Raw genomic sequence first — 25,411 nt, 5'->3', positions numbered from 1 at the left:
GAAAAATCAAAACCTATCCTGTTGATTCAGCAGAAAGCAAAATTTTATGTGTAAGTAATGCTCAAAATATTAGTGCCTCTAGCAGACTGTAAAGCAAAGTGGGAGCTTTATTTACACCTGGAAAGAGTTGTTTTCCTGTAATGTAAATCTGATCAGTATATTTGACTTCCTGAGTAAAACTGTTTGTAAAAGCATCATTAGAGTCCATAGTTCACAATTTTTAAAGAAACTAAAGTAAATCCTTATTTCAGGGATCAATAGATAATGTGTTTGAATACTGGTCAGTCACTACCTCCTGTCCTCTGGAAAGAGTTCATCTTCTTGAGCCATCCCATCGTATTTATATCAAAAACAGTGCTATTCCTACCTCACTAAACCAGGAACGGTTTGTAAAGGAAATGAGATACTGGTTTGTCACAGCTACCACAAAGTTTTGGTCTCTTTTGAATTTTCTGTGTTGAAAAGTAGTCGGTTTTGGTCAAGCTGGTGCAGTTAGTCTTACGGTAAGTCTGCTTTTGTGGTTTTAGAAATGCATTTTGCATATCTGAATAAGCATGTACTAATTAAAAGTCACAGACTGTTAAAAATCATGGATCGTTAATGATTTTCTTCAGTCTTTCAGCTGAAGCAAGGAAGGGTTTCTCTCTGCAGAATAGGAGGAGGAACCTCTGCGAGCCTCAAGTATTAACACAGAATTTGTTTGGATTTAGGTATTAGTGGAAGGAAAAGGTTGGGAAGCTGCACGGATATGCAGATAAGTTCAGGATTATATTCTGCTGGGGGAATTGCATTGGTTGAGAAAAGCTAAAGATGAGTGAGCCACTAGAGGAGCTCCTTTGGCCTCTGTTGTGCAGAGAAGTGCTTCGTTGTCAGCGCTGGTAGGTGAGGAGGCAGAGTCAGTGGTCGGGAGCCACAGCAAGTGACCCCCATGGTTGTGGTACAGCATTTAACAGAGCACCTCTGTGTTTCAGTGGGAAATCCCTCTCCAGTCTAAGCAGCATGGGGCAGCAGCTGCCTGGGGCACTCATGCTTGCTTGCATGAGTAATTTGGCAGAATTGTTCTGGTTTCAGGCAGGACCACCAATGATGGGTGTCCCTAGGTGCTGTGATTTGGTCCTCAGAGCTGAGCCAAAGGCTGCTGCTTTGGAGAAGTGCAGAAGCTGCTCAAAGCTCCAGTTCTTCCAGGCTTTCTCCTGACATTTGAATTCTCTACTGCCCTTTTCAGGGGCAGTGAGATTTCCTCAAGATCTTTGCTGTCTGGTGAGTTTAGAGATGACCAGCAGGGTGCACAGAAAGCATTTTTCCATGTTTTACTAGCTTACATTGAGCATAATTGGGTTGTGTCATATCTTTCCCTAGCTCTAATCAGGAAATACAAAGTTTGACCAGACCAAATAACTTTAAATCTGCAGATTTTGTCACCTCCCTATCTGTCCTTTTTCCAGGTCGTTGAAGAATGGCTTTTCTTTCATTTGTGTTGTCGAGATGCCAGTGCAGCTGCTTGTGAAAGACTGTTGTGAAAAAACAGTAAGTAGTTAGAGCAGAAAAAGTAAAGGGCAGAAGTAAGTGATTCACCTCCTAGCCGTTTGTCACCTGTGTCATGGGGTTAGATATATGACAATGTCAATATTTTGAAGTCAGTTTTATATTTTTTGAGGAAAATCCTTTAGATGCATTTTGTATCACAATATTATTCCTAGTGATCCCCTTCTATTTATTCCACAAAGCTGTACATTTTGTTTGTGTGCCTATATGTTACTCCTGAAGCAAGAGTTTTGCTTTATTATTGAAGAAGCATGATGTGCATCATTTAGAAAATATTCCCTGCAGGTTCTTCTTTCACCAGCTCAAAGTCACTTTAAGGAAGGCATTGCCTTATCTCAGTAACACATATTTGAAAGTCATTTAGTGAGCAAATTGCCAGATAATTGCATTGGTGGTAATTGCATCTTAAATTGATCTGCTGTTGAGAAAAATGCTGAAAATGAACTGTTCTTAATCTTGATATGAAAATATTGGTTCTGTTATATTAATTAGCATGCTGTGAAATAAGAATATTTTTTTAAGGGAGATGCTTAAGCTGATCTGTTTATTTTTAGTTAGTGCCTTTAGTTGGTTCCCTGGAAGAATCAAAGCTCTGTGCCTGTGTGAGAGAGAGAAAAAAAAGTTTATAGGTTGTCAGTCAATGAAAACTCGAAAGGTTTTCCATAAAACAGGAGTTCTGTGGCATATCTCATGGATTTTGTGTAGCTCTGTCAAAATACTTTTTTTCTCTTTCCTTCAACCCTGCTGTGTTCATAACTGTGTTGAATCCGTTATGGGCAGCAAAACTTCTGGGTTGATCTGAAGGGGTTTGAGAGATTGACCCGTCCAGGAAATAGCATTTCACTGCCTGTTGTACTTTGACCTGTAATTTTTCCTGATACTTCATTCCACTTCTTGTAAGGTAGCTTTGTGTCTGTGCATTTCTTCCTGTAGCTGGACGGGTGCATTTTCTTTCACTGACCTGGGTACACAAGGGATGACCATGAGGTCCAGAAATGTGAGGAGTTTGATTGACTGCTTCTTGCACTTTTTCCACACAGTTTTAAAGCTTTCATGACAGTTTTGGTGATGGCTGGAAACCTTTCCTTCAGACATGCTGGAGTTCAGTTTCATGGGATGTTTATAACTTTATTTGCTCTCCTCCCACAAGTGTGCTTTCTCTTTCCTTTAGAGTTGACCTACCTGACCCATAGACAAACAAAAGGTCTCTTGGAAGCCAGTGTGTTTTGATTGTACACGTTATAGGGTTTTGGTTGTTGATATACTTTTCCTTGAGAGGACAAGATGGGTACATGAAGTACTCAGAAATTGACCTAAGTTTAGTTACCATCACTTTTGTTGATAATTAGCCTTGTGGCTTTGTGCTATCCAGCGATCTCATTTTTTTTTTAATTTTAATTTTAATCTTTATATAGCATAGTCCTATGATACAGAGAAAAAATTCAGATAGTGAAAGGAGTGAAAAATCAGTTGAAGCCTAGAAATGAATTGCAATCCCATTATTTTTTTTCCCTCTTTTTTTTTTTTTTTTTTTTTTTTTGTTTTCTTCCCAGCAATATGACTATGGTTCTTTGGTGGCCTTTCAGGAAATATATGTGGTGCATTTGAGTATAAAGGGAGAAGAATTCAGTGTATGATTTCTTTTGAGAATTGCTCTGGAGCTGCTTCTGATAAGGCTAAGATATGTTTTATGAGACAGCTAATTTGCACTAAATTGTACATTAATGACTTCAGCTGGAAAATAAGATCGTAGGCACAAAATATGCGTGCCACAGGGCAGGTTTCTGTCGCCAACGTCTGATGTGATGGAAAAGGAAGGGATCTGCTTCAGACACAATGCAGAGCTGCTTGCAGACGTAGCCTCGTTCCATTTCTCTCCATCACTGCAGTGTGCTGTGCGTACAACTCCATTTATTTGCTGTTGAAAGGTGTGAAGGTGTGCAAAATGGGGACAAGCCAGCATCCCCTTCTTAGGGGGAATGGTAGACAGAGGTTTAGTAGGTCTATGAGGCCATAAAGGCCATCTGGGGGGAAGCAGGAGGCTGTCAGGACATCCCTGTGGGCCCGCTGGGGTTGGTGTGCGACAGTTTTTGGGACTCTGAAAATGGAGTTGTGGTTAAAACACTCTGACTTGGAGATAAAAAACCTGGCTTACTTTTTCCAAAGGTTTTCAGATTTGGTGGATGAGGCTGAGGACTGTCTGCTGACTTTTTTTTCATGTACCTGTATCAGAGGTAGATTTCCTTCATTGTTTCCCAGCATAGAGGTACGTGCACTGTGGCCAGGCTCTCAGTAGGCTGCTCAGCTGGAAAAAGAGAGGATTTGAGTTTGTTGTGGCTTCAGCCAGTCATCCATCAACTTGAACGTCTCCTTTTCCAGTCACAGGAGGAAAATTTTAATGTTTTAGCATGGGCAGAGCATCTTGGGTTATTCCATTGAATCCATGGGATGAGCAGTTATCACATGCTAAAGCCGCAAGCAAAATATTCAGAAATCAAGGTTTCCATTGCCAGGGAGGGACTACACAAGCATGCTGAATTTGGTCTATAAAACTGCTCACCCTTTCTTTGGCTGAAGTATTGTGAAGGAAGAGTTTGACGGGCAGCAGCGTTCAGGTGATCTGAAAAGATGGATCCCCTGGGGCAGCGGCGTTGGGTCTCCTGCAGTTCTGCATCGACTGCAAAACAGGTAAATAAAAGGCAAATTGACAGAATTGGTTTGTATAATGTAATTTAACAAATGTGTCTGTGTTTGTAGATGTGTGCTCTCTCTGGGACTACAGAAGGGAGATACAGGAGGTGTGTGTGCCTCCTGTCTTGACGTGTCAGGGTAAATTTGCCCAAAAGCTGCAAGGCACTGGGCTGGAGGAGCGCACATCTGGGCACGTAGCACCTGTGCACGTGTGTATTACACTGCTTTCATACTGAAGATCTCTGAGATGCTTTTTTAGACCTTTTTCTTCAGAATGGCTTGTCAAAAGGAAGGAAGGTTGACCACCGTGTTTCATATTCTCTGAAGCTAAAAGTGTCATTTAAGTAATTTCGGAGGATTTCTGTATCTGACAAACTAAAATTAAGTGTTTATGGTGCTGTGGCCTAAGGGAATCTCGACTCATCTTCAAGTTTTATAGTTGTCTTATTAAAAAGCTGCTGTTTAATTAGCTGTGTCATACTGGCAGTTTCTTTTTTTCTTTCTTTATGTCAGAAGAAGTAATGGGAGCACACTATTCTGATCCATAAAAACCTGGCTTGATACCTATAAAATCAGACTTTCAGCGAAAGCTTCACGTTCTTCTTCATATTAAAAGCAAAAGCATCTTCTGAAATGGGCCCTGAGGGCTGTGGTGGCTGTGTACAGGTACTACTGTGTTCTGCAGGGAAGCAAAAGGAAGGGTGTGTGGGGGATATGGAATAACAAATTAGTCCTGTACCATGCGATGCCTGCCCTGGAGCAGCTGTGCTGGTGCCTGGCTTGGAGTGAGAACCTCAGCACCTCCACAGCTCCCGGGGGTGGCTGCTGAAGTGCCCCTGTGGTGTGACAAGTGCTTCTCATTAGTCCTTCCTTCTCACCCCAAACCTATTTGTGTTCTGCCCTCAGTGTTCCACGTGAAATAAGTGAAGTCGAGGCAGTGTAAGCGAGGAACTGGAGGACAGGTTCGGCAGCAGCAGATGGCTCAGGCAGACATGCAGCTCTTGCCAGCTTTATTATTTCAGAGGATGCGATAATAAACATTGGGACAGAAAAAAGTATGAATTTTTAAATTAAAAAAAAAATATTAATTTTGCACTTTAGGAAACAACGGGTTTTGCAATGGGAGGAACTTCCCTACCCCATTATTTTGGTGGGTGTTCCTGGCACTTGGAGCCAAGGGGGGCGAGGGCAGCGCGGTGCCCACCAGCCCATTCCCCTGAGTGGGGTTACAGACGCTGCTCTTGCTGTTGTCTGCTCCTGTGTTTGTGCAAATACAGCTTGCAGACTGGGAACGGAGTGTCCTGTACAAATGCCGGATTCTTTTTTAAAATTAACATACTTCTTCATTTCCAAAATAGAAATATAATTCTCTTTGATCGTGGGTCCAGGATACAGTTTCGGTCCAAAAAGCTATTCCCATGGTAACAACCCAGATTTGACCAACGGGTATTTTCCACCAAAATATTTCTGGATGAAATAGCCCGGCATCTCTAAACATAATGGTCAAATCTACAACTTGTTATGCATTTCATATTGTCCCTATTTTCTGCATGTGTTGTCTTTTAAAGAAAGCTGTTCAGGATTGGTGGGAAAACAGAGTGACTTTTTTTTTTAACCCCTTTCCATAAAGGAAAACATTCCTTTATGCAGAATCCAACATACAGAGTAAGGAAGAGAAATAAGTGTTTTTAAAAATCCTTACAAAATTATATTTTTTTGTGAGCTATAAGAAAATCTGCTGTAAATACTCTGAGAAGCACTTGCTTGTGATAAATATTTCCCAAGAGCACATTTCTATATTATTACTGTTATTGTACTATTAATCAGATACAGTTTTTTCTTCCCCTTCTATTCCTTAGTAAATGTGCTTGAGTGTAACAATTCTTCTTAATATCAGTTCTTGAAAAGAATTGATAAGAATCTGAATGCTAACCGGTGCCTTGTCAGGGATTGAAAATACACAGGTGTTTATCAACGGTAATGCCATCAGGAATTCCAGAGGCGATTTTAAAGCACATTCAATAATAAAATCTCAGTTTATTCTGGGGAATAAAGGACAGTAAATGCATGCTGCTGTTGACACCAGCTGTCTCTGGAAAGCAAATATTATTTGGTTTGTTTATTTGTAGACAGCAGGGGCAGCGACAGCAACATTCCTGCACGATCGGGCAAGCCCTAGGAAAATCAATGGATGGATTTTCCATCAGGCGGTGCCTCTTGCCAGCCTGTTTCTGTTGAATGATACCGCCTCATGTTAGCATATGCTTGTGCACTCAGTGTTAGCTAACGTCCTCGATAGCCGAGCAGCAGCAGAAGGGGGCTGTGTATTAATATTGCGTATTAATAGCACGTGGCACAAATGGTCAGCGTGGGTGCATGGAGTGAGGTCTGCTTGCGACCAGGCTGGAGGGTGTCAGGGCTTCGTGCTGCAGTCAGATATTCCAGGAACGTTTGCTGTCCTGCCTGCAAGCCTCTGTTTCTGCTTTGGAGAAGATGTCTCATCATCTTTTGATTTATTTCTCATTGTATTTTCCCAGTTACTGGGCCTCTGCCAGTTCCTCTTCCTTCCATCTTGAGCGATGCTTTCAACCTAACTGTGTTGCTTGAAATGCACTGCTCAAAATTATCTGCTAATTAAACGCTGCGCTGCCAAGATTTGAAGTCCAGTCCCCTTAAAAAAAAAAAAAAAAAAAAAAAAAAGTTCAGAAGGACTTATGAGGACTTCATTCATGAATAAGTAATGGCAAAGTGCAGCCCTTTGGCCTGAGTTCCTAATGCTGCAGCGGGGAGTTCCTCCACATTCTGTCATTTTTCTACCACCACGACTTGGACACTGGCTTTAAACCTGCGATGTGAGGTGTTTGTACCTGTGAAGGTCCCAAAGGAGCCATAAGCCTTCCAGAAGGGAACAGAGCTGCCCCGTGTTCAGCGCTCAACTTTTCCTTCGGTGTGCCTTCCTGATTCCACGTAACCATGTGCAGCTATAGCCGTGTCTCAGAAACCAGCTGGCATCCATCTGCTCCCATCCACTGCAAGTTTTTCATTCTCCTGTTTACATATGTCACAAATGCATTTTTCTGGTTGCTTTAACCCAGTTTCTGCAAACCATGGTTGAAACTGGAGAGGTGGTTCTGCCCGCGTCTGTGGGCTTAAATGCAGTAAAAGAAGCAATTGGATTAGGGGGTGGGAGTGGGGAGTGCAAACGCATCCAAAGGTTGTAAAACTCCTGCTCAGCTCCTTCCTTCCTTGAAAGTCCTTCTGCTAATCCTTGAGCAGTGCTGTTAACTGGAGGCAAGAGCTTGGTATGTTGCTGGAGAAGGTGAAGTTGAGGTGAGCCTTGAGGGAGGGAGGAGGAAAGGCATCTCCCCAAGCAGGGGCTGTGTGCTCTGCTGCCAGGAGCAGTGCCCAGGTCAGCACGCTCTGGTCACAGAAGTTTTCTGTAATAGAAATCTTCTGTAATAGAAATCATCTTTTGTCATTATCGCTTCCATAACAACCTTCCAGGATGTCTCCTGGGCTGCATTTTTATTTCAGAGGTATAAAATGAGAATAATCAAAAGAAAGGAGGGTGCATAGCTCTATTGTCTTCCTTGAGCTATGACCCTTTTTGTGTGCTGCTTTGGAATTGGGAGGCTTCTTTGCAGGTTCAGAGTAACAATCCAGGCAAAAACATCATCGACCCAGAAGCAATCACCACGTTTCCATCTCTCAGCGCGTGCAGTTGCTACTGACTGGTGTTTATGGGGGAAATCTTGGCACTGTTGGGCTGCATGCTTTGTGCAGGTCCCAAAAAAACACTCCTTGCAGCAGCTCTGCCCAGCCTTCTCCTGTGATGCAAAATAAGATATATTGCATGAAAAAAACAAATACAACTATTCCTGTTGCATTCCTTACAGGTCTGGTTAAGCCAAACCTTTCATTTCTGCTTGCTTTTAGGCTGTGGGATCAGAAAGTATTGAAACTAGGGACTACCTACCTTCCAGCTGGCAATTCACACTGATAATCTTGTGCAGTGTCTGTCTTCTCCAGAAACCCAGCTGTAATGTGCGTGTGATGCTTACAGATATGGGCGTGTACTGTAACTCGGCCTGTGCACAACATAAAAAAATATTTCGGATATTAGAAAATAACTATGTGGGCTTTACTGCCAGGAGTGGTGGTGTTTGAGCAGCTGTCTGCTGTCAGTCTGGCTTGCAGGTGAGAACCTTAATTTTCAGACAAACCGAGCGCTGTGGGCTCTGCATGCACAAGAGCTGTGCCTTTGCAGGTTTGTTTCCATGCTGGCAAATCCTTTTCCTTTAGTATTTCTTTGTTGTTTGTTTTTTGTTTTTTTTTCCCAGTGCCATATGCTATACCCCATGACTGGGAAGGTCAGATGTGTGTCTGTCTCAGCAGGTAGCACCAGCAGATTTCTTTTTTGGGTGGAAAGGGAATTTTCCTCCAGCAGATGGTCAGTTCCTGTCCTCTGCACCTTGCACACTGTCAGTGAAATGCTTCCAGTTGGTCCAAACCAAAAAGTGTGAAAAAGTAGGGAAAGTATGTTGATAAATAAAGTTTTAGTAATTCCTTTTCTGTGTTGCTACCTAATTTAGTTGGGATCCTTAGAATAATTACAAAAGCAATTGCTGTATAAGTACAGAGGTGTTCCCTAGTCTCTTCACTGGTGGCTCCCCCTGGAGTGTGACACTGGGGTGGCAGTGGGGACATGGCACGTGTCTCCTTGTCCCCAGTGCTGTGCTGGTGGCCCCATGAAGGGCAGTGTCTAGTTTGTGCAGCAGGGCTCGGTCATTTCCATGCAGGAGCCCAGTTGTGCATCGTCACCCTTCTCATCGTGCTGCCAGGGCAGGATTTGCAGTACTAAAGCACACCCCAAAAAACCTAAATACACACTGCCAGCTGACTTCAACCAAACTGATGTGACCTCTTTTTTCCTTTGAAGTGTAAGCAGTAAAGGGAAGCGAAGCAGGTTTCGTTGTTGGTTTTTATTTGCAGTCTCTGCTGAGCCCCATCGTGTTTGCATCCAAAGGGTATTTACTTTACCAGCCTGCTCTGCTGTCGTGTGACAGATTGATGCAAGGACACGCTGCTGCAAGGATCTGCACGTGCAGCACAGTTCATTAGGAATATGTAATCAGATTTAAATCATTAGGTATTCTCTAAATGACTACGTTGGTGTCATATCCCTTCTCTGTATTATGAAAGGGAGAGAGCAAACTGAAAACGCGGCTTGTTGGGGGCTTTTTGTTGTTTTTATTTTTATTATTTTGACTTATGTGCCATACTTAGAAATTTAAAAGTTTGGTGTCAGAAAATATTGGAGGAGTTATCACTGTAATTTTCCTTCTTTTAATAAAATGCTGCCTGTTGAGAAGGTATGGCCCTGCATTGTAAATTAGTTTGAGCTGCATTTTGCCCTCAGAAGGGGGCTTTATGGGGAAATAAGGTTTCCTTCATGCTGGGAATCGCTGTCAGAAGCTGTTGCAGAATCATTCTCTGCTGTCCCCCCTGGAACAGCAGCTTCAGGAAACCACAGACCTCACATTTGGGGTGGTTAGTTGAGCCCAGGGCCTTGGCACATTGCAGCAACCTGCCCTTTGCTGCCTGTGCCTCACGTTCCCATTTAAGAGCATATAAACCTGGCAGTAAATCAGACTGCAGTCTGATCCTCTTCTGCAGCATGCTTCAAGAGCACCAGCCCCTACATTTCAGAGGCAAAGACAAATGCAGCAGCCTGCAACTTCACTGAAATAAATTGAAAAACATCCTCCGGTATGAATTTCAGCGTATCCAAGCTGCACAGATCAATAGCAAGTGATGCAACCCCTCTCTTGTAGGTAGGAAACGAAGGAATAAATGGATGTGGTTTAGCTTCATCTGTGTAGAAGTTAACGAGGATGTTTCTCTGTGTGTTGATCTGAGCTGCAAGTCAGAGGAATCGTTTCCTCTGCCACCCAGCACATTGCTCCTTCCAGCACTGTGGTGCCCACGTGCTGTGATGTCCCAGCTGGGGCACCGCCTTCGCTCCTGCCCCACGGCGGGTGCCATCGCTGCGGGTGCTGCACCTTGCGAGCCATCACGTTATGGGCTGGCCAAGGGGAGCTGCAGGTCCCGAGCAGCTATACTGGAAAATCTCCATGGCAACCCAGGAAAATAAGGGCCCCTTCTGGGAAAATGAGAGATCTCAAATTCTCTTGCAGCCAAGAAGTATTATTAGTGTCTGGCTGTAGTGCTGTCACATTCTTCTTTCAAAGTTTCTCATTGCTGAAAACAAATCATGATGGGGATTTTTCTAATGCTTTTGTAAAGGCCCTTGTAGATCAGCACTGTTGGCTCAATAAAAATAAAGGGGAATAAACCCAAAGTATTGAAGAAATGCAGCATTAATTACAGTCATAAAGTTATCAAGTGCAAGTTGTGTGTATCCCCATTTGAATGTTTGTACATACGTGTAAAAACAAACAAACCAGCCACCAGAACACCTTGATTTTGTAAGGGAAGCTTAAGTTACATTTTCTTGTTCTTATTTAAAGCCATCAGAGGACATATGCATGCATCCAGTCATTTTCTTAAATGCAAAACATGTTCTTAATAGCGAGCTCCTCTGCTGCTCCTCAGTGCATCGGTTCACTCTAGTTCTTTATATGCAAAACGTGCAGAATTAGTATTAAATTTTATCTGGAAGTTACTGAATTATTAAAAGTCTTGAACAGAACTGTGGAAAAAAAATGAAAAATTGATAATTACAAAGCAGCGTGCTACTGAGTCAGAGCCTGTTTTGCATTGAATTATCATTTCACGTCCTCTTCAGCTAAGAAGCTGAACTATTTAAGAAAATACCATATGATATTACATATGGCGTTTTAATAACACCTATTTTACTCTGCTTCTGCTTAACCACTAAATGCTAAATGTGAAATTTCAAAGCACCCCTGCCCCTTCTCACGAGAAGTCCAGCCAACTTGTCAAGCTTCGCTGGTTGTTCTCATGGCACGCGTCTCGCTGCCCTGCCTGCAGTGACCCCAACATCTGTCATAAAGTCAGACTTCAGTATTTTAACCTGGGTAGGAAACACACCCACGGGTCTCCAAATAGCAGTACTGCTGCTCCGGGTGGCTGGAGTTTGGTTTTGTCCATATCGATAATTTAAATTACTGGAGCGTTTTGGGTTGATAGCCTAAATCCATACATTTTTAGATATTTAAAGGAAGCAAAAGATTCCTGATGAAGTTTGCCAAAGCATGGAGGCACCGTGCTTTACACCTTGTGAAAGTACCCCTTCACAATTCCCCTTCTACCTGATTCGAAGAGCCGACGTGGTGGGTTACTTACTCTTAAGACATGTGGAAGTGAATATGAGCTGTTTTCAAACTGCAGGTTTGCATGCTGTGATTTTATCTATGGGAAACTACTTTTCTCATAGAAACTTAAGAATTGGAGGGAAGTTGCTGAAGTATTTTTAGCCTTCTACATAATTTGGGAAGTACTACTTCTTCGTTATGTATAAAACCAGTTCCCGAGGTTAACTAGGAATTCAAGATAATGAACAAGCTTTACTTGGAAAAGACACGTTAAGGGTTTTTTGGTCGGTTGGTAGTTTTTTGTTGGTTTGTTTGTTTGTTTGTTTGTAACTGCAGCCTTAGAATGAAGTTATTTTGGGGAAATATATTTTGGTCTATTACATCAATTTTTCCTAAGGTGGAACTTGAAGTTTGCAATAAAGAGCTGACCTCTACCCCTTTCCTCCCGTTATTAACATTTGAAGACTGCGATGGCTTTCCTCTGTTTGTTTATACGTGGAAAAAAGCTGACAGTTGAATAGATTAGCTCCATATGCCATTTCCTTCCTGAGAAAGTGGGATGACCTTTCTGAACGTACGGACAGGACGAGTATGGGCTGTACATCATTTGGATCATTCAAACCCATTATTTTGAATATTCTTGTCTCCATTGTGATATTAAAGCTAGGGATTAAGTTGCCTGAATTGCAAAGTAAACACTCACTTGAAACACGTACTGACAGTAAATACCTGAAATCAGAGAATCAGACGCTCTTAAGTTTAATAAACTGTGATTTGACCAAACGATCCTTAGTTTGTGGATGTCGTGAGGCTGCAGAGATCCTGCCTTGGCTGTTTTGCAAGCAACACGTAAGCAAATCAAAAGCTTTGCTTTTTTTGTCAAAAGTCAGTACAGCGAGCCCTACCTAGTGGTGCCTTTTGCAGTCCGTTGTGGTTCCTTGTTGTTGAGGGATAGAGAAGAATCTCTGGCACCAGTTCTAAAAGAAAGTGCCTTAATTACTGCTGTAATCTTTACCTGTGCTGCATTTGAACGCTGAAGCTCCAAGGACACTTTACAAGTATGTTAGAGGTACGTGCTAGACTTCACTCGAGTGTTTGAAGTTGTATTTTTTTCAAAGAACAGTTCCCAAGTTAACATCAAAATGGAACATTTTCAGATCTTTTTGGACATTTCTGGGAACACTCTATGAATTTGCCATCAAGCCCTCATAATTATTCCAGATTACTGTGTTACCAATCAGCCTATATAAAATATGCATCTAAAACAGCCCCGAAGAAAACTTAAAGCTGATTTTAATGCTTTGGGCTTAAATTTGAAGGGCTTTGCTGGGTTTGCTTGAAGAAATTCAATAAATATGTATTGGCTGTACTAGCCTAAGTGGCTGGGAGAACTCAGCGATGTGAATGGATTGTAATCCTTTGGTTAACAAGAATGGATCAGGAAAGTATTACAGGCTTACAACTCCCATTGTCATGAGCGTGCAGTGCATTAGCCTGCCTTTCACCAGCGATGTAGTCTTCCCTTTAAGTCAAGGTACCTGTTGCATAGAGGCAATGCCTACTTTGGGTATGTCGCAGTGCGTTCCAGCAGATAAATTAAATAAAAAATCTCTGCAGGTGATGTTTATTAAATTATTCACAATCAGAATAATACTTAAGTAATTTAAACGTGGTCACAAGATAATCTCACTAGAGAGCTCCCGTCAGGCAGCCACAAACATTCTCCTGCCCTGTCAGGGGATGCAGAGCCTGGATCGAAGGTTTTGTCCTTGTCTCGAAGGGGTTCCCCGCTTGGGTCGGTGCCTTGCTTTCTGAGTATGTGTGATGCCTCTTACAACCCAATAAAAATGTGCTCACTTTCAGCTAAACAATGTATTTCATGTTGATTAAAAGGAATGAAAGATTACAGGAGTATAAAAAGACAAGTAAAAATCCTGAAAATCTTAGAAATGACTGCTCCTGCCTCTTTGACGGTTATTTACATATAAACACGTCTTGTTTTCCAAGTAGTCTTCATTTCGGTGAAGAACCGAGCCCTACATCTCTGCTGTGAGATCCAGGTATGCATTTTAGAAGTGACACCCAAACACTCTGCCTGTTCAGTGGTCATAGCAAAGTTCAGGTAAGGCCGATTGTGATTCAGATCATCGGTGCTCTACATTTTGCAGCTGTCACATTTCTGATTCTGTTTAATTTCTTTGGGATTAATGTTGCCTGTGTATTTGGAATACTAATCCTTTCTTTTTCGGCCAATATCTTAGAAATACTGACAAAGTTTGCATGGAATTGTGGCTTAGCAAAGCTGAGATGCTGGGAGAGCTAAATGGAAAATTTATTGTTGTAGAAGATTCTCCCCGGATTTGGGATTAAAGAAAAAATGCGGCACAGGTGCTCGTCCAGGAGAAGGATCTGAGCCTCCCTTGTGGAGGTCTCTGTGCGCATCTTGCTGCTCAGTTTTCTGAGCCAGCAGGATGTAAATATCCAGGAAGGAAAAATAAAAGGTTGAGTGTAAACCTCTCAGATCAAAGGCCATCCTGCATCCTTTGCTCATTTCTGACAGACAAAACTTGTCTTCACTTTTCATACCATAAACAATCAGCCACTGCCCCAAATCTCTGGATTTTCTGGGGCTGGGAATAGGAGATTTAGGGGATGAGAGCTGTGACTGACACTGCATGCTTGCTTAGAGCAGATTCTCATGGGAAGGGGTTTTTGACCTGCACCTTTTTGACACAGACGTTAGTGTAGGTGAGGACGTGTCATGTTTAAATGTTTTTGCTGCAGATAATACTTATTTATCCCGGGAAGCTGAAGTTGTTATGACACTTCCATAATTATAACTGCAGTGGAAAGAGAGCTTATTTTCTATATATAGTGGTGATATTTAATTTATAATTCTCTGCTCTTGTTTGGGGCAAGAAAAGCTCACTCTCGCTGTCGTGTTTCTGAAGCAGTGAATGTGACTGCTGAGTGCGTAGGCAGAGATGAAACTAATTTGGAGGCCGTGCATACAGTTACATACTTATGCTGCACTCCTGCACTATTAAAATGGCTGAGTGAGGGTGTGAGACCCTGAAAGAGGCGCAGGCTGTGGTCAGGGGCAGTGAGGTGGCACGAAACTTGGCTGAACCGGGGAGCTCCAAGGAGAGCACGAGTGGGGCAAAACAGGCTCGCAGGGTCCGTAGGGTTGCTTCCAGCATCTTTGACCCCTTGACACCTGGCAGTCCCCCAGGCCAGCTTGCAGGTGGCATGGGAAGAGCTGATGGGGGACGTGGTGGCCGTGCTGCTGTGCAGGGGGACACGGGGCTCAGCGAGGAGAAATGCCAGGTCCTGCCCTGTGGAGCAGCTCTATACACTGGTACAGGCTGGAGGAATGCCAGTGGTTTCTCACGTCTGCTTTTTGTGCCCACCTTTGGGAGGTTATCCTTCGGTTGGCTGGCATCATGCCTGCTTGGCTTTAGCCCTGTGTTGTGCACTCGCATTTTAAACCCAGCTCCTTCAAACAGCAGCGCTTGCACAAATGGCTGATGCTTAAAACTTGGCCACGTGCGTATGGAATTGAGCATCGTGCTTGTTTTGCACAAATCAAGTTGGGATCTCCAGCTTTATTTAAAACCTGCGAGCAGAACAGATGTATGCATTGCACTGCATCTTCATCAGGGCTGGAAGCAGAAGCAGTGGGGAGGAGAGAGGGAACAGATGTTGCACGGGGAGAACCACATAAGCCCCTCAGGCCAACTCATTTTGCTTCTCTTTTTGTTGAAATTTCTTGGATTGAGTGGTGCTGCAGGATTGCAGTCACGCAAAGATGAATGCAAACGTTGCAGTTCCCATAGGGTGCTACAGGATGGCTAAGCTGCCCATGCTTAGTATTGCTCTTCCTCGCTTTGTCATTAATCAATTTATTATTTTCAGACAACTTGCATCTTCTGGCCCAGTTTTGTCCTTTGTGGATGCATAATATAGCAGGCTGAAGTTGCAACAGGAAGCATTAAGTAGTAAAAAGTTAGACAAAACAGAAATCAGCAAGTTTCACGAACAAAATTTGGGGTACAAAAATGACATTTCAAGCACCAGAGAGTAACCTTGGTTATTTTTCCTTAAGGTTTTCAAAGAGGATCTTCCTGCAGAAATTGCAGGATTAGTAGTTCATAATAAACATCACCGTTGACCAGAAAACCTATTTCTATATTGAGGGCTGTTCTTATGTGGCACTGAAGAGAGAAAAATCCTGATACAAAAACGTAGAGAGACCATTAGAACAAAATAAGTGCTATGTCCTTGGGTGCCGGATCTAATTATACATCCTCTCAAAAGACACAGCAGCTCTACCGGAGAGAGATTCCCGTATTTTGGGTAAGTGGCACACTTTTTGGAGAGGGTGGGGAAGCCACTGACCTAAATACATGTTTATCTGAGAACATACTGCATTACGGAGAGTTTTTTTTTAAAAAGCCATCTTAAGCTTGGTCCTCTGCATCAGTAAGGGTTTGGAGATTTTAAAGGTTACAGGACCCAATAAAAATTGCACGAGCTGTTCTTCCATGATTGTTTACTGCACGTTCTTTACAGTCCTTAATTTTCCTGCAATTTATCATCTTGAATGTTAGTATATTAGTATGTGGGCAGCAGCAATGAGGTGTAGAATAAATTGAAAGTGCACTGTGTAAGACTGAATATCACACCTGATTTTCACTGCTTTTTTTCAGTGGTATTTCAGAGGAGAACATTTTCTGGTTGTAACAGTTCAAATGTCTTTAAGGCTCCAAGGCACTAGGTAGAGATGCATACTGCTATTTTTTTTCTACTGATGAGGTGCTATCAATGATTTTTTTATGCTGTGAACACTGAGGTTTTTTCCAGTGTTCTCACATTGGAAGTTGCATCCCTAGCCCAGTAAGGAGGCTGCAGACATACGTCCTGCCACGTATCGCAGAGCAAATAGCCGAGAGATTCTGGGAGGGGACATAAGGGAGAAGGGCTGAGTTTTGCTCATATTCTGCTTTATCTAGAAAAAAAATAGGTATATTTGCCCGGACTGTTATCTTTACGCTGCAGAGCAATACTATGAGCACATAACAGTGTGCTGGGCTGTACAAAAGCAGTCCTGTCTCCTGAACTTCTTGAAACTCCCTGAAAAATGTATGTGCTCAGAAAGGTGTGTGCTCTCAGGAGAAGCCTCCGCAGCTCAGCACTTTGGTTCGGAGCTGTGCAGTAAGGTAGTTTGGTTTTCCTCCAATTTAACCCATGGGGTGCTGCCTGCCGGGCTCCGTTCCCTGCCAGCCTCTCCAGCCGCTGCCTTGTGGTTTTTCTCTGCAGTGCTTTGGGGAAGTTGCGGCAAACAAGGGTTAGCGGGGGCTGGAAAGGAGGCGGAAGAGGGCAGTCGGTGTGTCTGCAAATGCCTTGCCCCTTCTGCAAAGCTGCAGTACAGAGAATTGCCGTGTCGGCTGTGGAACTCGTTCCTGGGTGACTCCAGCCAAGGTGTCCCCAGCTCACCAGCTCCAAGTGTCCTGGTAGAGCAGGAAAGGACTCCTGGGTGTTTTATCTCCTTCATTAAGGATGGATGATAGCATCCAGGTTTAAATGAACGCACTGAGGGGTGCCAGGCTTCCAGCATGAGGAAACGAACTGGCAGACTTGGAAGTACGTGTGTGCTCTCAGCCCTACCCAGCTTCTCGAGCTCACCTGGCAGCTCCTTCCCTGAGCGTGCAGAACCATCTGTGCACAGCACAGGGCTGCACGATGCTGAGCATAAAATACACGTGCACACAAACACTCTATGAAATCATAATTTCAGCAAATTGTACTGGCTGTGAAGAATTTTTCAGACACGAAGGAAGAAGTGAGATATCACAGAAACAGGATAACTTTTTCACCTTTAAGACTGGACTGTGTAGAGAGGAGCAGAGGACTGGCCAGTGCAGAAACATTGTCATGAGACATCCTGCCATTCTGCAGGTTAGTGGAGATATATAACTGGGGACATACATTTTGTCATGTCACCTGAAGGAGAAAAAGGAGAATCAATGCAGTCGAGAGCCCTTATTTAAGGCAAGCTTTCCTGACTTGCATAAGAAATCACAAACTTGAGGTTGTGCACTAGTGCAGGTACTGAGAGCTGTTCACAGGTACTAGGAGTCACAACCCGCTATAGCCTGTATAGCACACTATATAGCTTGTGTTGGACTGCTCTGCTTTGTTCCTGATTAATTACTGGCTTAGATGGAAATTGTCCGTGTTTTGAGAGTGAATTATCACTGTTCAGGAGAGGTTAAGAAATGAAAAGTTTAATAATGTTCCAGTAATGAAATTTACGTTTTCATTCCAAAGAAAAAATTAGATCCAGCTGACATTAGACAGAAAAAGCTGAGAGAATTATCTGTGGGGCTCTTGACGCCTAAAGGCTGCAGTCTTAACCTTTCTGTCTGAAATGAGGAGCTTTAGGGGCAGATTAATTACGAAAGAGAAATGGACTTACTTTTGCATTTGCCAGTGTATTTTAATACACAAACAAGAATGTAAATAATTTTTTGACTTAACAAAGTTTAAAGTATCCAGTTTTCTTATGTGAGGCAGTGCGTGTCTGGGTGTTGCTGATGGGCAGGACATTGTTAGGCATGGACTTGCAGCATCGGGGGCAGCCCACCATTCCTAGCCAACCTGGGATGAAATCGCAAACACTTTGCTGCCTTTGTCAACCTAGTCTTTGGAGAGGACTACTCTACCTCTGTCCAGAGCAGATGTGAAAAAGCAGCTTCCTCATCAGGGTTTTTTATGTGGAAGTTGAGGGGTTTGGGTCGGTGTGCTGGTGTCAGACGGCTCAAGGAGATGTTTTGCTGGCAGCTTCTGGGAGCCACACGACCCCTGGGTGCCTGTCCTCCCCGTACCAACAGCAACTAGAAAGTGTTGTGGGTTTTCCTTAAAGAAAAAAGGGCAACCTTGCAGTATGTTAGCAGCTTCTGAACAGCGTCGTAACATCTGCTTTTTCGCCGAAGGAGCAGTGTGGTCAGCAGCAAACGAGACCAAAAACAGGTCAGCAACCTTCGCTTTTGTTTTGAGGTACTTCCTTCATTAGAGTAGCAAAAATACGTGAGACTGTAAGACGTGTTTATCAGAAGAGTGTTGCTTCATCAGGCTGGAGATACAGAGAGTGCAACTCACGTGCAGTTGGGTAAGTGGATGGGAGAGAGGAAGAGGAGCCGGGCGGCAGCGCGAGCGCATGGAGGCCAAGGGCTCCCGGCCCCAAGCAGGTAACACAGGGGGGAGCGGGGGGCACAGTTCCAGCAGGGATTTCTTTGTCTGTTAAACCTCCTGATGACCTTTTAACCTGTTCCTCAGGCTGTTTTGCATTCCTCCTTGTATATTGGAAGTTTTACCATTCTTACGTACTGTATTTCTATGTACATAGCGTATGCATGCAGTGCCAAAGTGTTGCCCAAATACCAAGAAAGAAGGAGTGGGTGAAATGGCTTGGCTTGGGTTGGCTTGGGTTGGCTTGGGTTGACCCACATGTAAGTTCTTACTGTACAATCGGAGCACCTTCAAGCTGAGGCTCTTTCTGATTTCTCATGGTAAAATTCATGTTAACTGGGAAGGTGAGCAGGCTGGGGAGGTCTGAGAGCTGGCTGTGCTGTTTGTGCCCACCCCAGAGATCCCCCAGTCCACCGTAATCGTAATTGTGGAGGAAAGTTGCCGCTTCCAGCCCCAATTTGAAGTGCCCATTAGTCTTTTACAGCATGTCAAGAGCTTCACTTTACAGTACGAGTGTCGTTGCCTCCAGGAACTGACATGAATCCATCCCTTTGTAGGGCTGTAAAACTAAGATAAGGACGATGAAGGGGAGGTAAGGAAGGCACGTGTGAAGGGCACCTCGGGCAGTGCAGCTGCTGGCAGTTCAGGCAGCTCGGTGTCTGCTGTCAGTGGAACCACCACAGATTGTTGCCTTCCTCGGTGGATTTTACTTCAAGTCTCCGTGTCTCTGATTTCACAACCAGCTTTATCTGAAATGGTCTTCATTTGCCATGCGGTACCTAGCATCATTTCGAAGTGTATGCTAATTTACAGCTTAATTTTTAAGCTTAACAATGCACACAGTGCTCCGTCAAATAATGCCTTTAGCTTTGTAAAGATTTCTCCTTTTTTCCAAGTTTAATGTAAAGATTTTTTTAACGCTTACTGTACATATCACGCAGTTCGTGCTGAAGAGTGCCTAATCAATGCATTAGGTTTCTAGGCCCCAAATCTTCACCTTCTCCCAGGTATCTATTTCTTGTTTCCATTGCACATTTCTCCTCATGGACAAGGAGAGAGGGAAGGCAGCGTGCTGTGTGTACCGGGTGCTTTGCAGGAGGAACAAGGTTACAACACCACCACCGGCAGGTTGCACAACACCGCCCTGCCGGCTTCTGCTCGGGGGGACGTTCATGGGGAGCCTCGTAATTTGTATGTCTGGGGGTCGGCTGTCCTGTCCCAGTGCCTTTTATAGACATGTCGAGCTATAATCCTGGGTCAGCCACAGAAACAGAAGTACTTTTTGCCTCGGGTTCTCATTCCTCCTTTTTCTGACATCAATTCAAAAAGAAAAAAATAAATAGATTTTCATTTAGGCAGCTTGCTGCCAATGTGCAAGACTACCTGTTTTGGGTCACCTGCACAAACTGGGAAATGTCACCAATTATTTGCAGTGCTGTGGCATGTCTGTGCACGGCCACCTGTGAGAGGTGAAGCTCTGCAGCACTGCCCTAGCTCAGCTGTGTCCTGGGGACACATTATCAGCAGAGCCTCAAGTTGACTTCTCCTCAACTACTGCTTCTGCAGAGATCAGGTGGTGGGGGGGGTTGTTTGTTTGTTTGTTTTGCTGATCGTTCTTTTCTTTGAAGTGATTGATAGAAGTTTAAAAAATATAACAAGACATTAAAAAAAAAAAACAAACACAGAATTTTGAGTGCAATGATTCATGTTAATATAAAGAGATGCAGTCTGTGTGCGGAGATTTTGAAGCACTTCACTGGAATACACTTGGTTTTCTTGTTGTCTTAATGGGGTTGCTTTTTTCTTTCCTTTAAAAAGCAAGTTTAAAGGAAATAAAAGTTTTAAGGCCATTTTTTGTCTGATGCTATTCATGGCTGTGATCCTGAAAAGCCAGCCATAAGCTCTAGTAACAGGACATCCATAGGACTTGGTGAGCTGGCTGGGGCCAGACTTATTTGCAGGCACTGAGCCTGGCTGGGTTCCCTGTGCTGGCACAGCACGTGTCTGTCTGTCTGTCTGCCGTGGTCACTGCTGCACCTCAGGCCGTGCTGCTTCCTTATTTCTTGTTTATGCACATTTCGGCAGTCTGGTGCTGATCAGAGCTGAAGTGACGGAAAATTTGCTGCATTCCCATGCAGCCTGTTTCGGTGGCGGGTCACCCTCGCAGCCCAGCATCGGTGTTTGTGATGGGAAGCTGCTGCACAGCACCAGTGTCACCGGGCTGCTCGCTGCTGTCACTTGGCCTGGGGGCTTTTCCAGCCTGCATCACCGCTTTTCCTCTCAGGGTTAACTTTTTATTTCTCGTTCCTCTTTTATGATACTAATGCTTTTTCTTTCTTTCTTCCTTTTTTTTTTTTTCTTTTTTTTTTTCAAACTTGAGCAAAGGGAAATCTCCTCCCTGCCCCTTCCTGCCCAAGAAAGCCTAATCTGCCCTGAAATACATGCCTGCATCCTGGGGTGCAGCACAGGCTGCCGGCCTGGGTTTTACATTCCCAGTAACTCAGAGGCTTGCTAGCTTAATCTTAGTCGTAAATGCATGGCTTCTGTTTATTTTTTGAGACCCTAGGCTGTAAAGAACTTACTGTTTATTTTTTGGAGGCTCCAGGCTGTAAAGAACTTCAGCATCCCTAGATATTTGCATTGGTAATGATCTTTTTTTTTTGAGAGAAATGGCCTATTAGTAGGCGTGTGACTTAATAATGCATGAGAAAATCAGATGCGTTTCATGTCCCAAGGCCTGATTTTGAATTAAAGCTGCTGCTTTTTGTCATATATTTACTTTATGTAGCTAAATTTATCTGCTAACTTAGTGACTGTTGCAGGAGGAGAGAAATACAGCCCCCTGCCACCAGCTGCTGCAGTATCCATGCGGCCCAGCTATCGCTGTGGCTTTCAGTGCCGGGGAGCTGCAGGACCCCGGAGCTGCTGTCTGTCCCCGCTGCAGCTGTGTCCCTGCAATAAATACCCAAGGAGCAGGTTTTAGTGCGTGCCCAGCCAGCCCCTACGTGCACACACAGCTGTTACCCCGAGTGAATCTTGGCACGTTTCGCCGAGCGCTGCTTCGCCGTACGGAGCCGTCTCAGAGCAGGTGGCACCAGGATTTATCCAGGGCATGAGTTCAGCATCTGGCTTGGCTCGCTTCCTTGGTTTTGTAATGGTTCCTTACACATTTTTGCCAGAGAGAATTGCTGGTCAGGGGGAATGATTTCGTGCCGGGGCACAGGCTCCACAAGCAGCTGTGGGCAGCTGCGGGGTCGAGTCCTGCAAGTGCGGTCCCCGGCCGTGCTGTGCCAGTCTGCGTTGCAGGAATTCCTGTTGCTGCAGCTTTAATCCCCCAAAACAATATTGTTCTTGCTGCTCCCATGTCTTTGGGAAGGTTCTGGCTCGCGCTGCTGCCAGTGTTTGGGTTTGCAGCCCTTTCCCAGCCCTGCTGGGGTTCCCAGTTACAGGGATGCCAGACTGGGTGCCGGGGTGGCTGCATCCTTCCTGCATTTCCAGGTCTGCATTCACCAGGTTGTAGAGTTACCACATTTTAATGGGAGTTCAGAACGGGGTTGAGCATGGTTATAGAAAGGTTTCTGCATGCGAAGAAAGTTGTCAGAGCCTGGGAGGCTTGTTTTAACCCAAGCAGTTAGCAATGTGATTTGTGATGGTGCTTTGTGATTTAAGTCACAAAACTACTATATAACTTTTTGCGTAGCATCTTTCTTGATGTGCTATGAGTGAGTTCTCAAATATCCAGAAGTCATGTTCTCCTTTTCTGGTTTGTCTGAGTGTGCAGACAGCCCATACATCGTGCTTCTGTTTTTCCCTTCCTCCCCTCCTTCCCTCCCAAATGAAATACTTTGCCACTGAAGCACAAGCATTTAATCTGGCCATTGTGTGGCACATAATTCTCCTGTATGTATTTTCCATCGTATGTAATTAGCTTTAGTTCTCAAGAACCGATTTTAAATATTCATATAGATCTATTACAAGGGAGCATCTGTATGATGATATGTTTTCTGCATCTGAAAAATAAAAGGACCACTGGGATGGAACAAAAGGCAACTTCTCAAGTTAATTGTAAAATTTTATTGGTGTTTCACTCTGCTGCTCTAGGGTTTCTCCTGTGAATCAATTGCAGACTGCCTAATTTATGGATGAACTCTGTCTGAAAGGCGTCGCAAATTGATTTGCTGACAACGCATGGGGAAAGGTGACCCTAATTTGTTACTTCAATCTCCTGTACAAGCCTACTGGGGGAAAAAAAAAAAGTGATACTGGAACTTGCAAAAATGTAAATGCAATCTTTTTTGCTCATTGTAAAGGTTTTGCATGCGTATTCAGTAAAGTGTAATGAATGTAGGGTGTGGGCAGCAATTGCTTAGTATTATCAAAGATATTAATGAGACTTTAAAATGAGTCAAGATGTTTGTCCTGCAGTGTTAGTTCCTATAAGATTTTATACAGAAGCCCTGCAACTTCTTTGTTGGCCAACGTTAATTGTTTGCTTGGTGCCCTGAAAAGCCCGGTCTGTCAGATAAAGCTCTTTTCTTTCTCCATGTTTCTGTCTTCGTGAACTTACTCCTTTGGTGAGCTTGTAGGTGAGATAGTAAATAATTCAAAATACAGCCTTGCTGCAGAGATCTTTATTTAACTAAAATTAGACCAAGAAGGACAGATAATGAATATTTATGCAGCAGGAGACACGTTTGGATATGAAATAGGGCTGTAAAATGGCTGTGGCGTAGACCTAATGGTAGACATCTGCTTATAAAATAATTCAATGTTTTTCCTTCGTTTTTCACCATAATAACTACTTGTGCTTTCATCTCAACTCAGAATTTTGTGGCTGGATCCTGCCCTGGGGCGGGGGCCAGCCCCTAACACCAGCTCTGCTGTGAGCATCACCCAGGGGACCACAGCTGGGCTGAGGCTGTGTGCCCATGGCGCTGGTGACCAAAAAATGCAGGTTTTGTGCCTTGTGAGGCAGGCCATGTGCTGTGCAGCACCAGCTGCTCCTCGCATGGGTTTACCCAGGCTTTTCACTTTATAAATCGTTATCTGGAGGTAATTTCTTCCATGCTGAGCATCTGTCACAAAACTTGAACTGGTCTCTTAGGATTTGGCCCCTGATGGAGAATTTCTAGTGGTTCCTGGTAGCAAAGGGATCAATGGGGTGAGCTGAGGTTGAAAGTAATAACTCAGCAATTTATAAACCTCCTCTGCTAAAAATAAGCTGAGGCCTTTCCTCCTACACCCTTTGAGTAGGTTTGCTCCTCTTTGTGTGCTCCAAAAGCTGAGGTTATTCAAATGTTCATCAAAATGCTGATACAATGCTCTCTCACACAAGGGACTGTCGGAAAAGGGAGGGCTGGCTCTGCATTGATGGTAAGCTTTTCTGCATATAAAACTGTGGGACTGGCTCAGGATGTTGATAACACGATGTGAGGTGCTCTGTTAACTGTTTCCTAAATTCTGCCCCCAGCAGCAGCAGGACTTGCTCTCCGTAAGGCATTTCTCTACAAGCTCAGTGTAGATTTTGTCAGGCACACAGACCTGCACTGCAGAAACCACTACCTCAACCAGGGGTGTCGCCAAAAGGAAATGGTGAAAGTGGTCAGGAAACGGGGTAATCAGTTCTAGAGGTAGAAGCAGGAAAACTGCAAAAAGCTGGAAACTGTTTGTTCTTTCTGAAAAAAATGGGATATCACGGAGCTTCACCTTACAGAATTACCTGGTGAGCCTGCAGGAGCACTGCAGATGTAAATACGGCAGACATCCAGCTATCTTAGCTCAGAAAACACATCTCCAGCAGCCTTTGTGCTTCTCCTGGGAGCAGGCTCGAGGCTGTGTGTGGAGGCACCGGCTGGCGGCTGGAGTGATGCCAGGCAAGGTGAGGGGCAGGTGGGCACAGCAATGGCATCGAGGGTCTGGTGTTTCGGGTTCAGTCTCTGCCTCCTCCCTGCTGGCTGAAGCTGTAGCGTGGTGGACGCTTGGGCTGGCTCAAATCTGGTACTTGGGGTCCAGATTACCTCTGTAACGAGCATCTCTCTGCTGAACTGTGCTTGCTGTTTGAGGGAAGGGCTGTGAATTCCAGCTAAGCCAGGAGGAGGAGCACCTGTGACTGTTAAAAGAACCAACTTCTTGTGAAGTTTTTGCTTTCTGACAAGACTTCTGTTTTTGGAGAGCTGAATTTATTCCCCTCCTTTACCCGCCGTACCCTAACGAGATGACTGGGATCGATTTGCCTTAGGTGTCGGTGAACGAAGCGGTCCTTCAGGGGTACTGTGTGTGAATAGATAGTTGAAAAAAGGTCTGCAAGAGCATCTCCTTGGGCCATGGATGCTCAGTGCTGCTCATGAGGCTCCTGCCCTGCCTGGAGCAGGGACCAGGCCACCTGGGCCATCCAGTGCTGGTGCTGTATTGCGGTCTGTGGTGGGGCCAGGACAAACGGCGTCCCAAAGGGCTTGGTGTCTCCAACCCAGACCAAGCAGCCTCACGGGGGCCGTGTCTGGGAGCTCGTGGGGGCCAGCAGGCACTGCTCAGACTGGCAGAAGATACCGTATGAGCCCACTTTGGGAAGGAGATGAGGGGGAGCTGAAGGTTTCACAGACCGGTCAGCTTACCTTCATTTCCAGGAC

At 44.3% G+C, this 25,411-nt stretch overlaps 1 protein-coding gene across 3 annotated transcripts in view; it reads left to right on the top strand.

Moving 5' to 3' along the window:
- PTPRE (protein tyrosine phosphatase receptor type E) overlaps positions 1-25,411 on the top strand; it is a 94,865-nt gene that overhangs the window by 24,241 nt on the left and 45,213 nt on the right. Inside the window, exon 2 of one of the 3 annotated variants that reach the window (XM_082764555.1) lies at positions 1,446-1,527. The exons of 1 other annotated variant lie outside the window; for it this stretch is intronic. Coding sequence is in view for 1 of the 2 variants with exons in the window: in XM_082764553.1 (XP_082620679.1) it covers positions 18,714-18,784 (71 nt within the window). In the remaining variant the exon portion in view is untranslated. Of the gene's footprint in view, positions 1-1,445; positions 1,528-18,698; positions 18,785-25,411 lie in introns of those variants that run through there. One more of the 3 variants, XM_082764553.1, reaches the window with a different exon arrangement.

Source organism: Aythya marila (assembly GCF_965140915.1).
Source record: "Aythya marila genome assembly, chromosome: 7".
Lineage (NCBI taxonomy): Eukaryota > Metazoa > Chordata > Aves > Anseriformes > Anatidae > Aythya > Aythya marila.
Note: the sequence above shows the minus strand (reverse complement) of the source record. Positions and strands in the feature narration are given on the sequence as shown.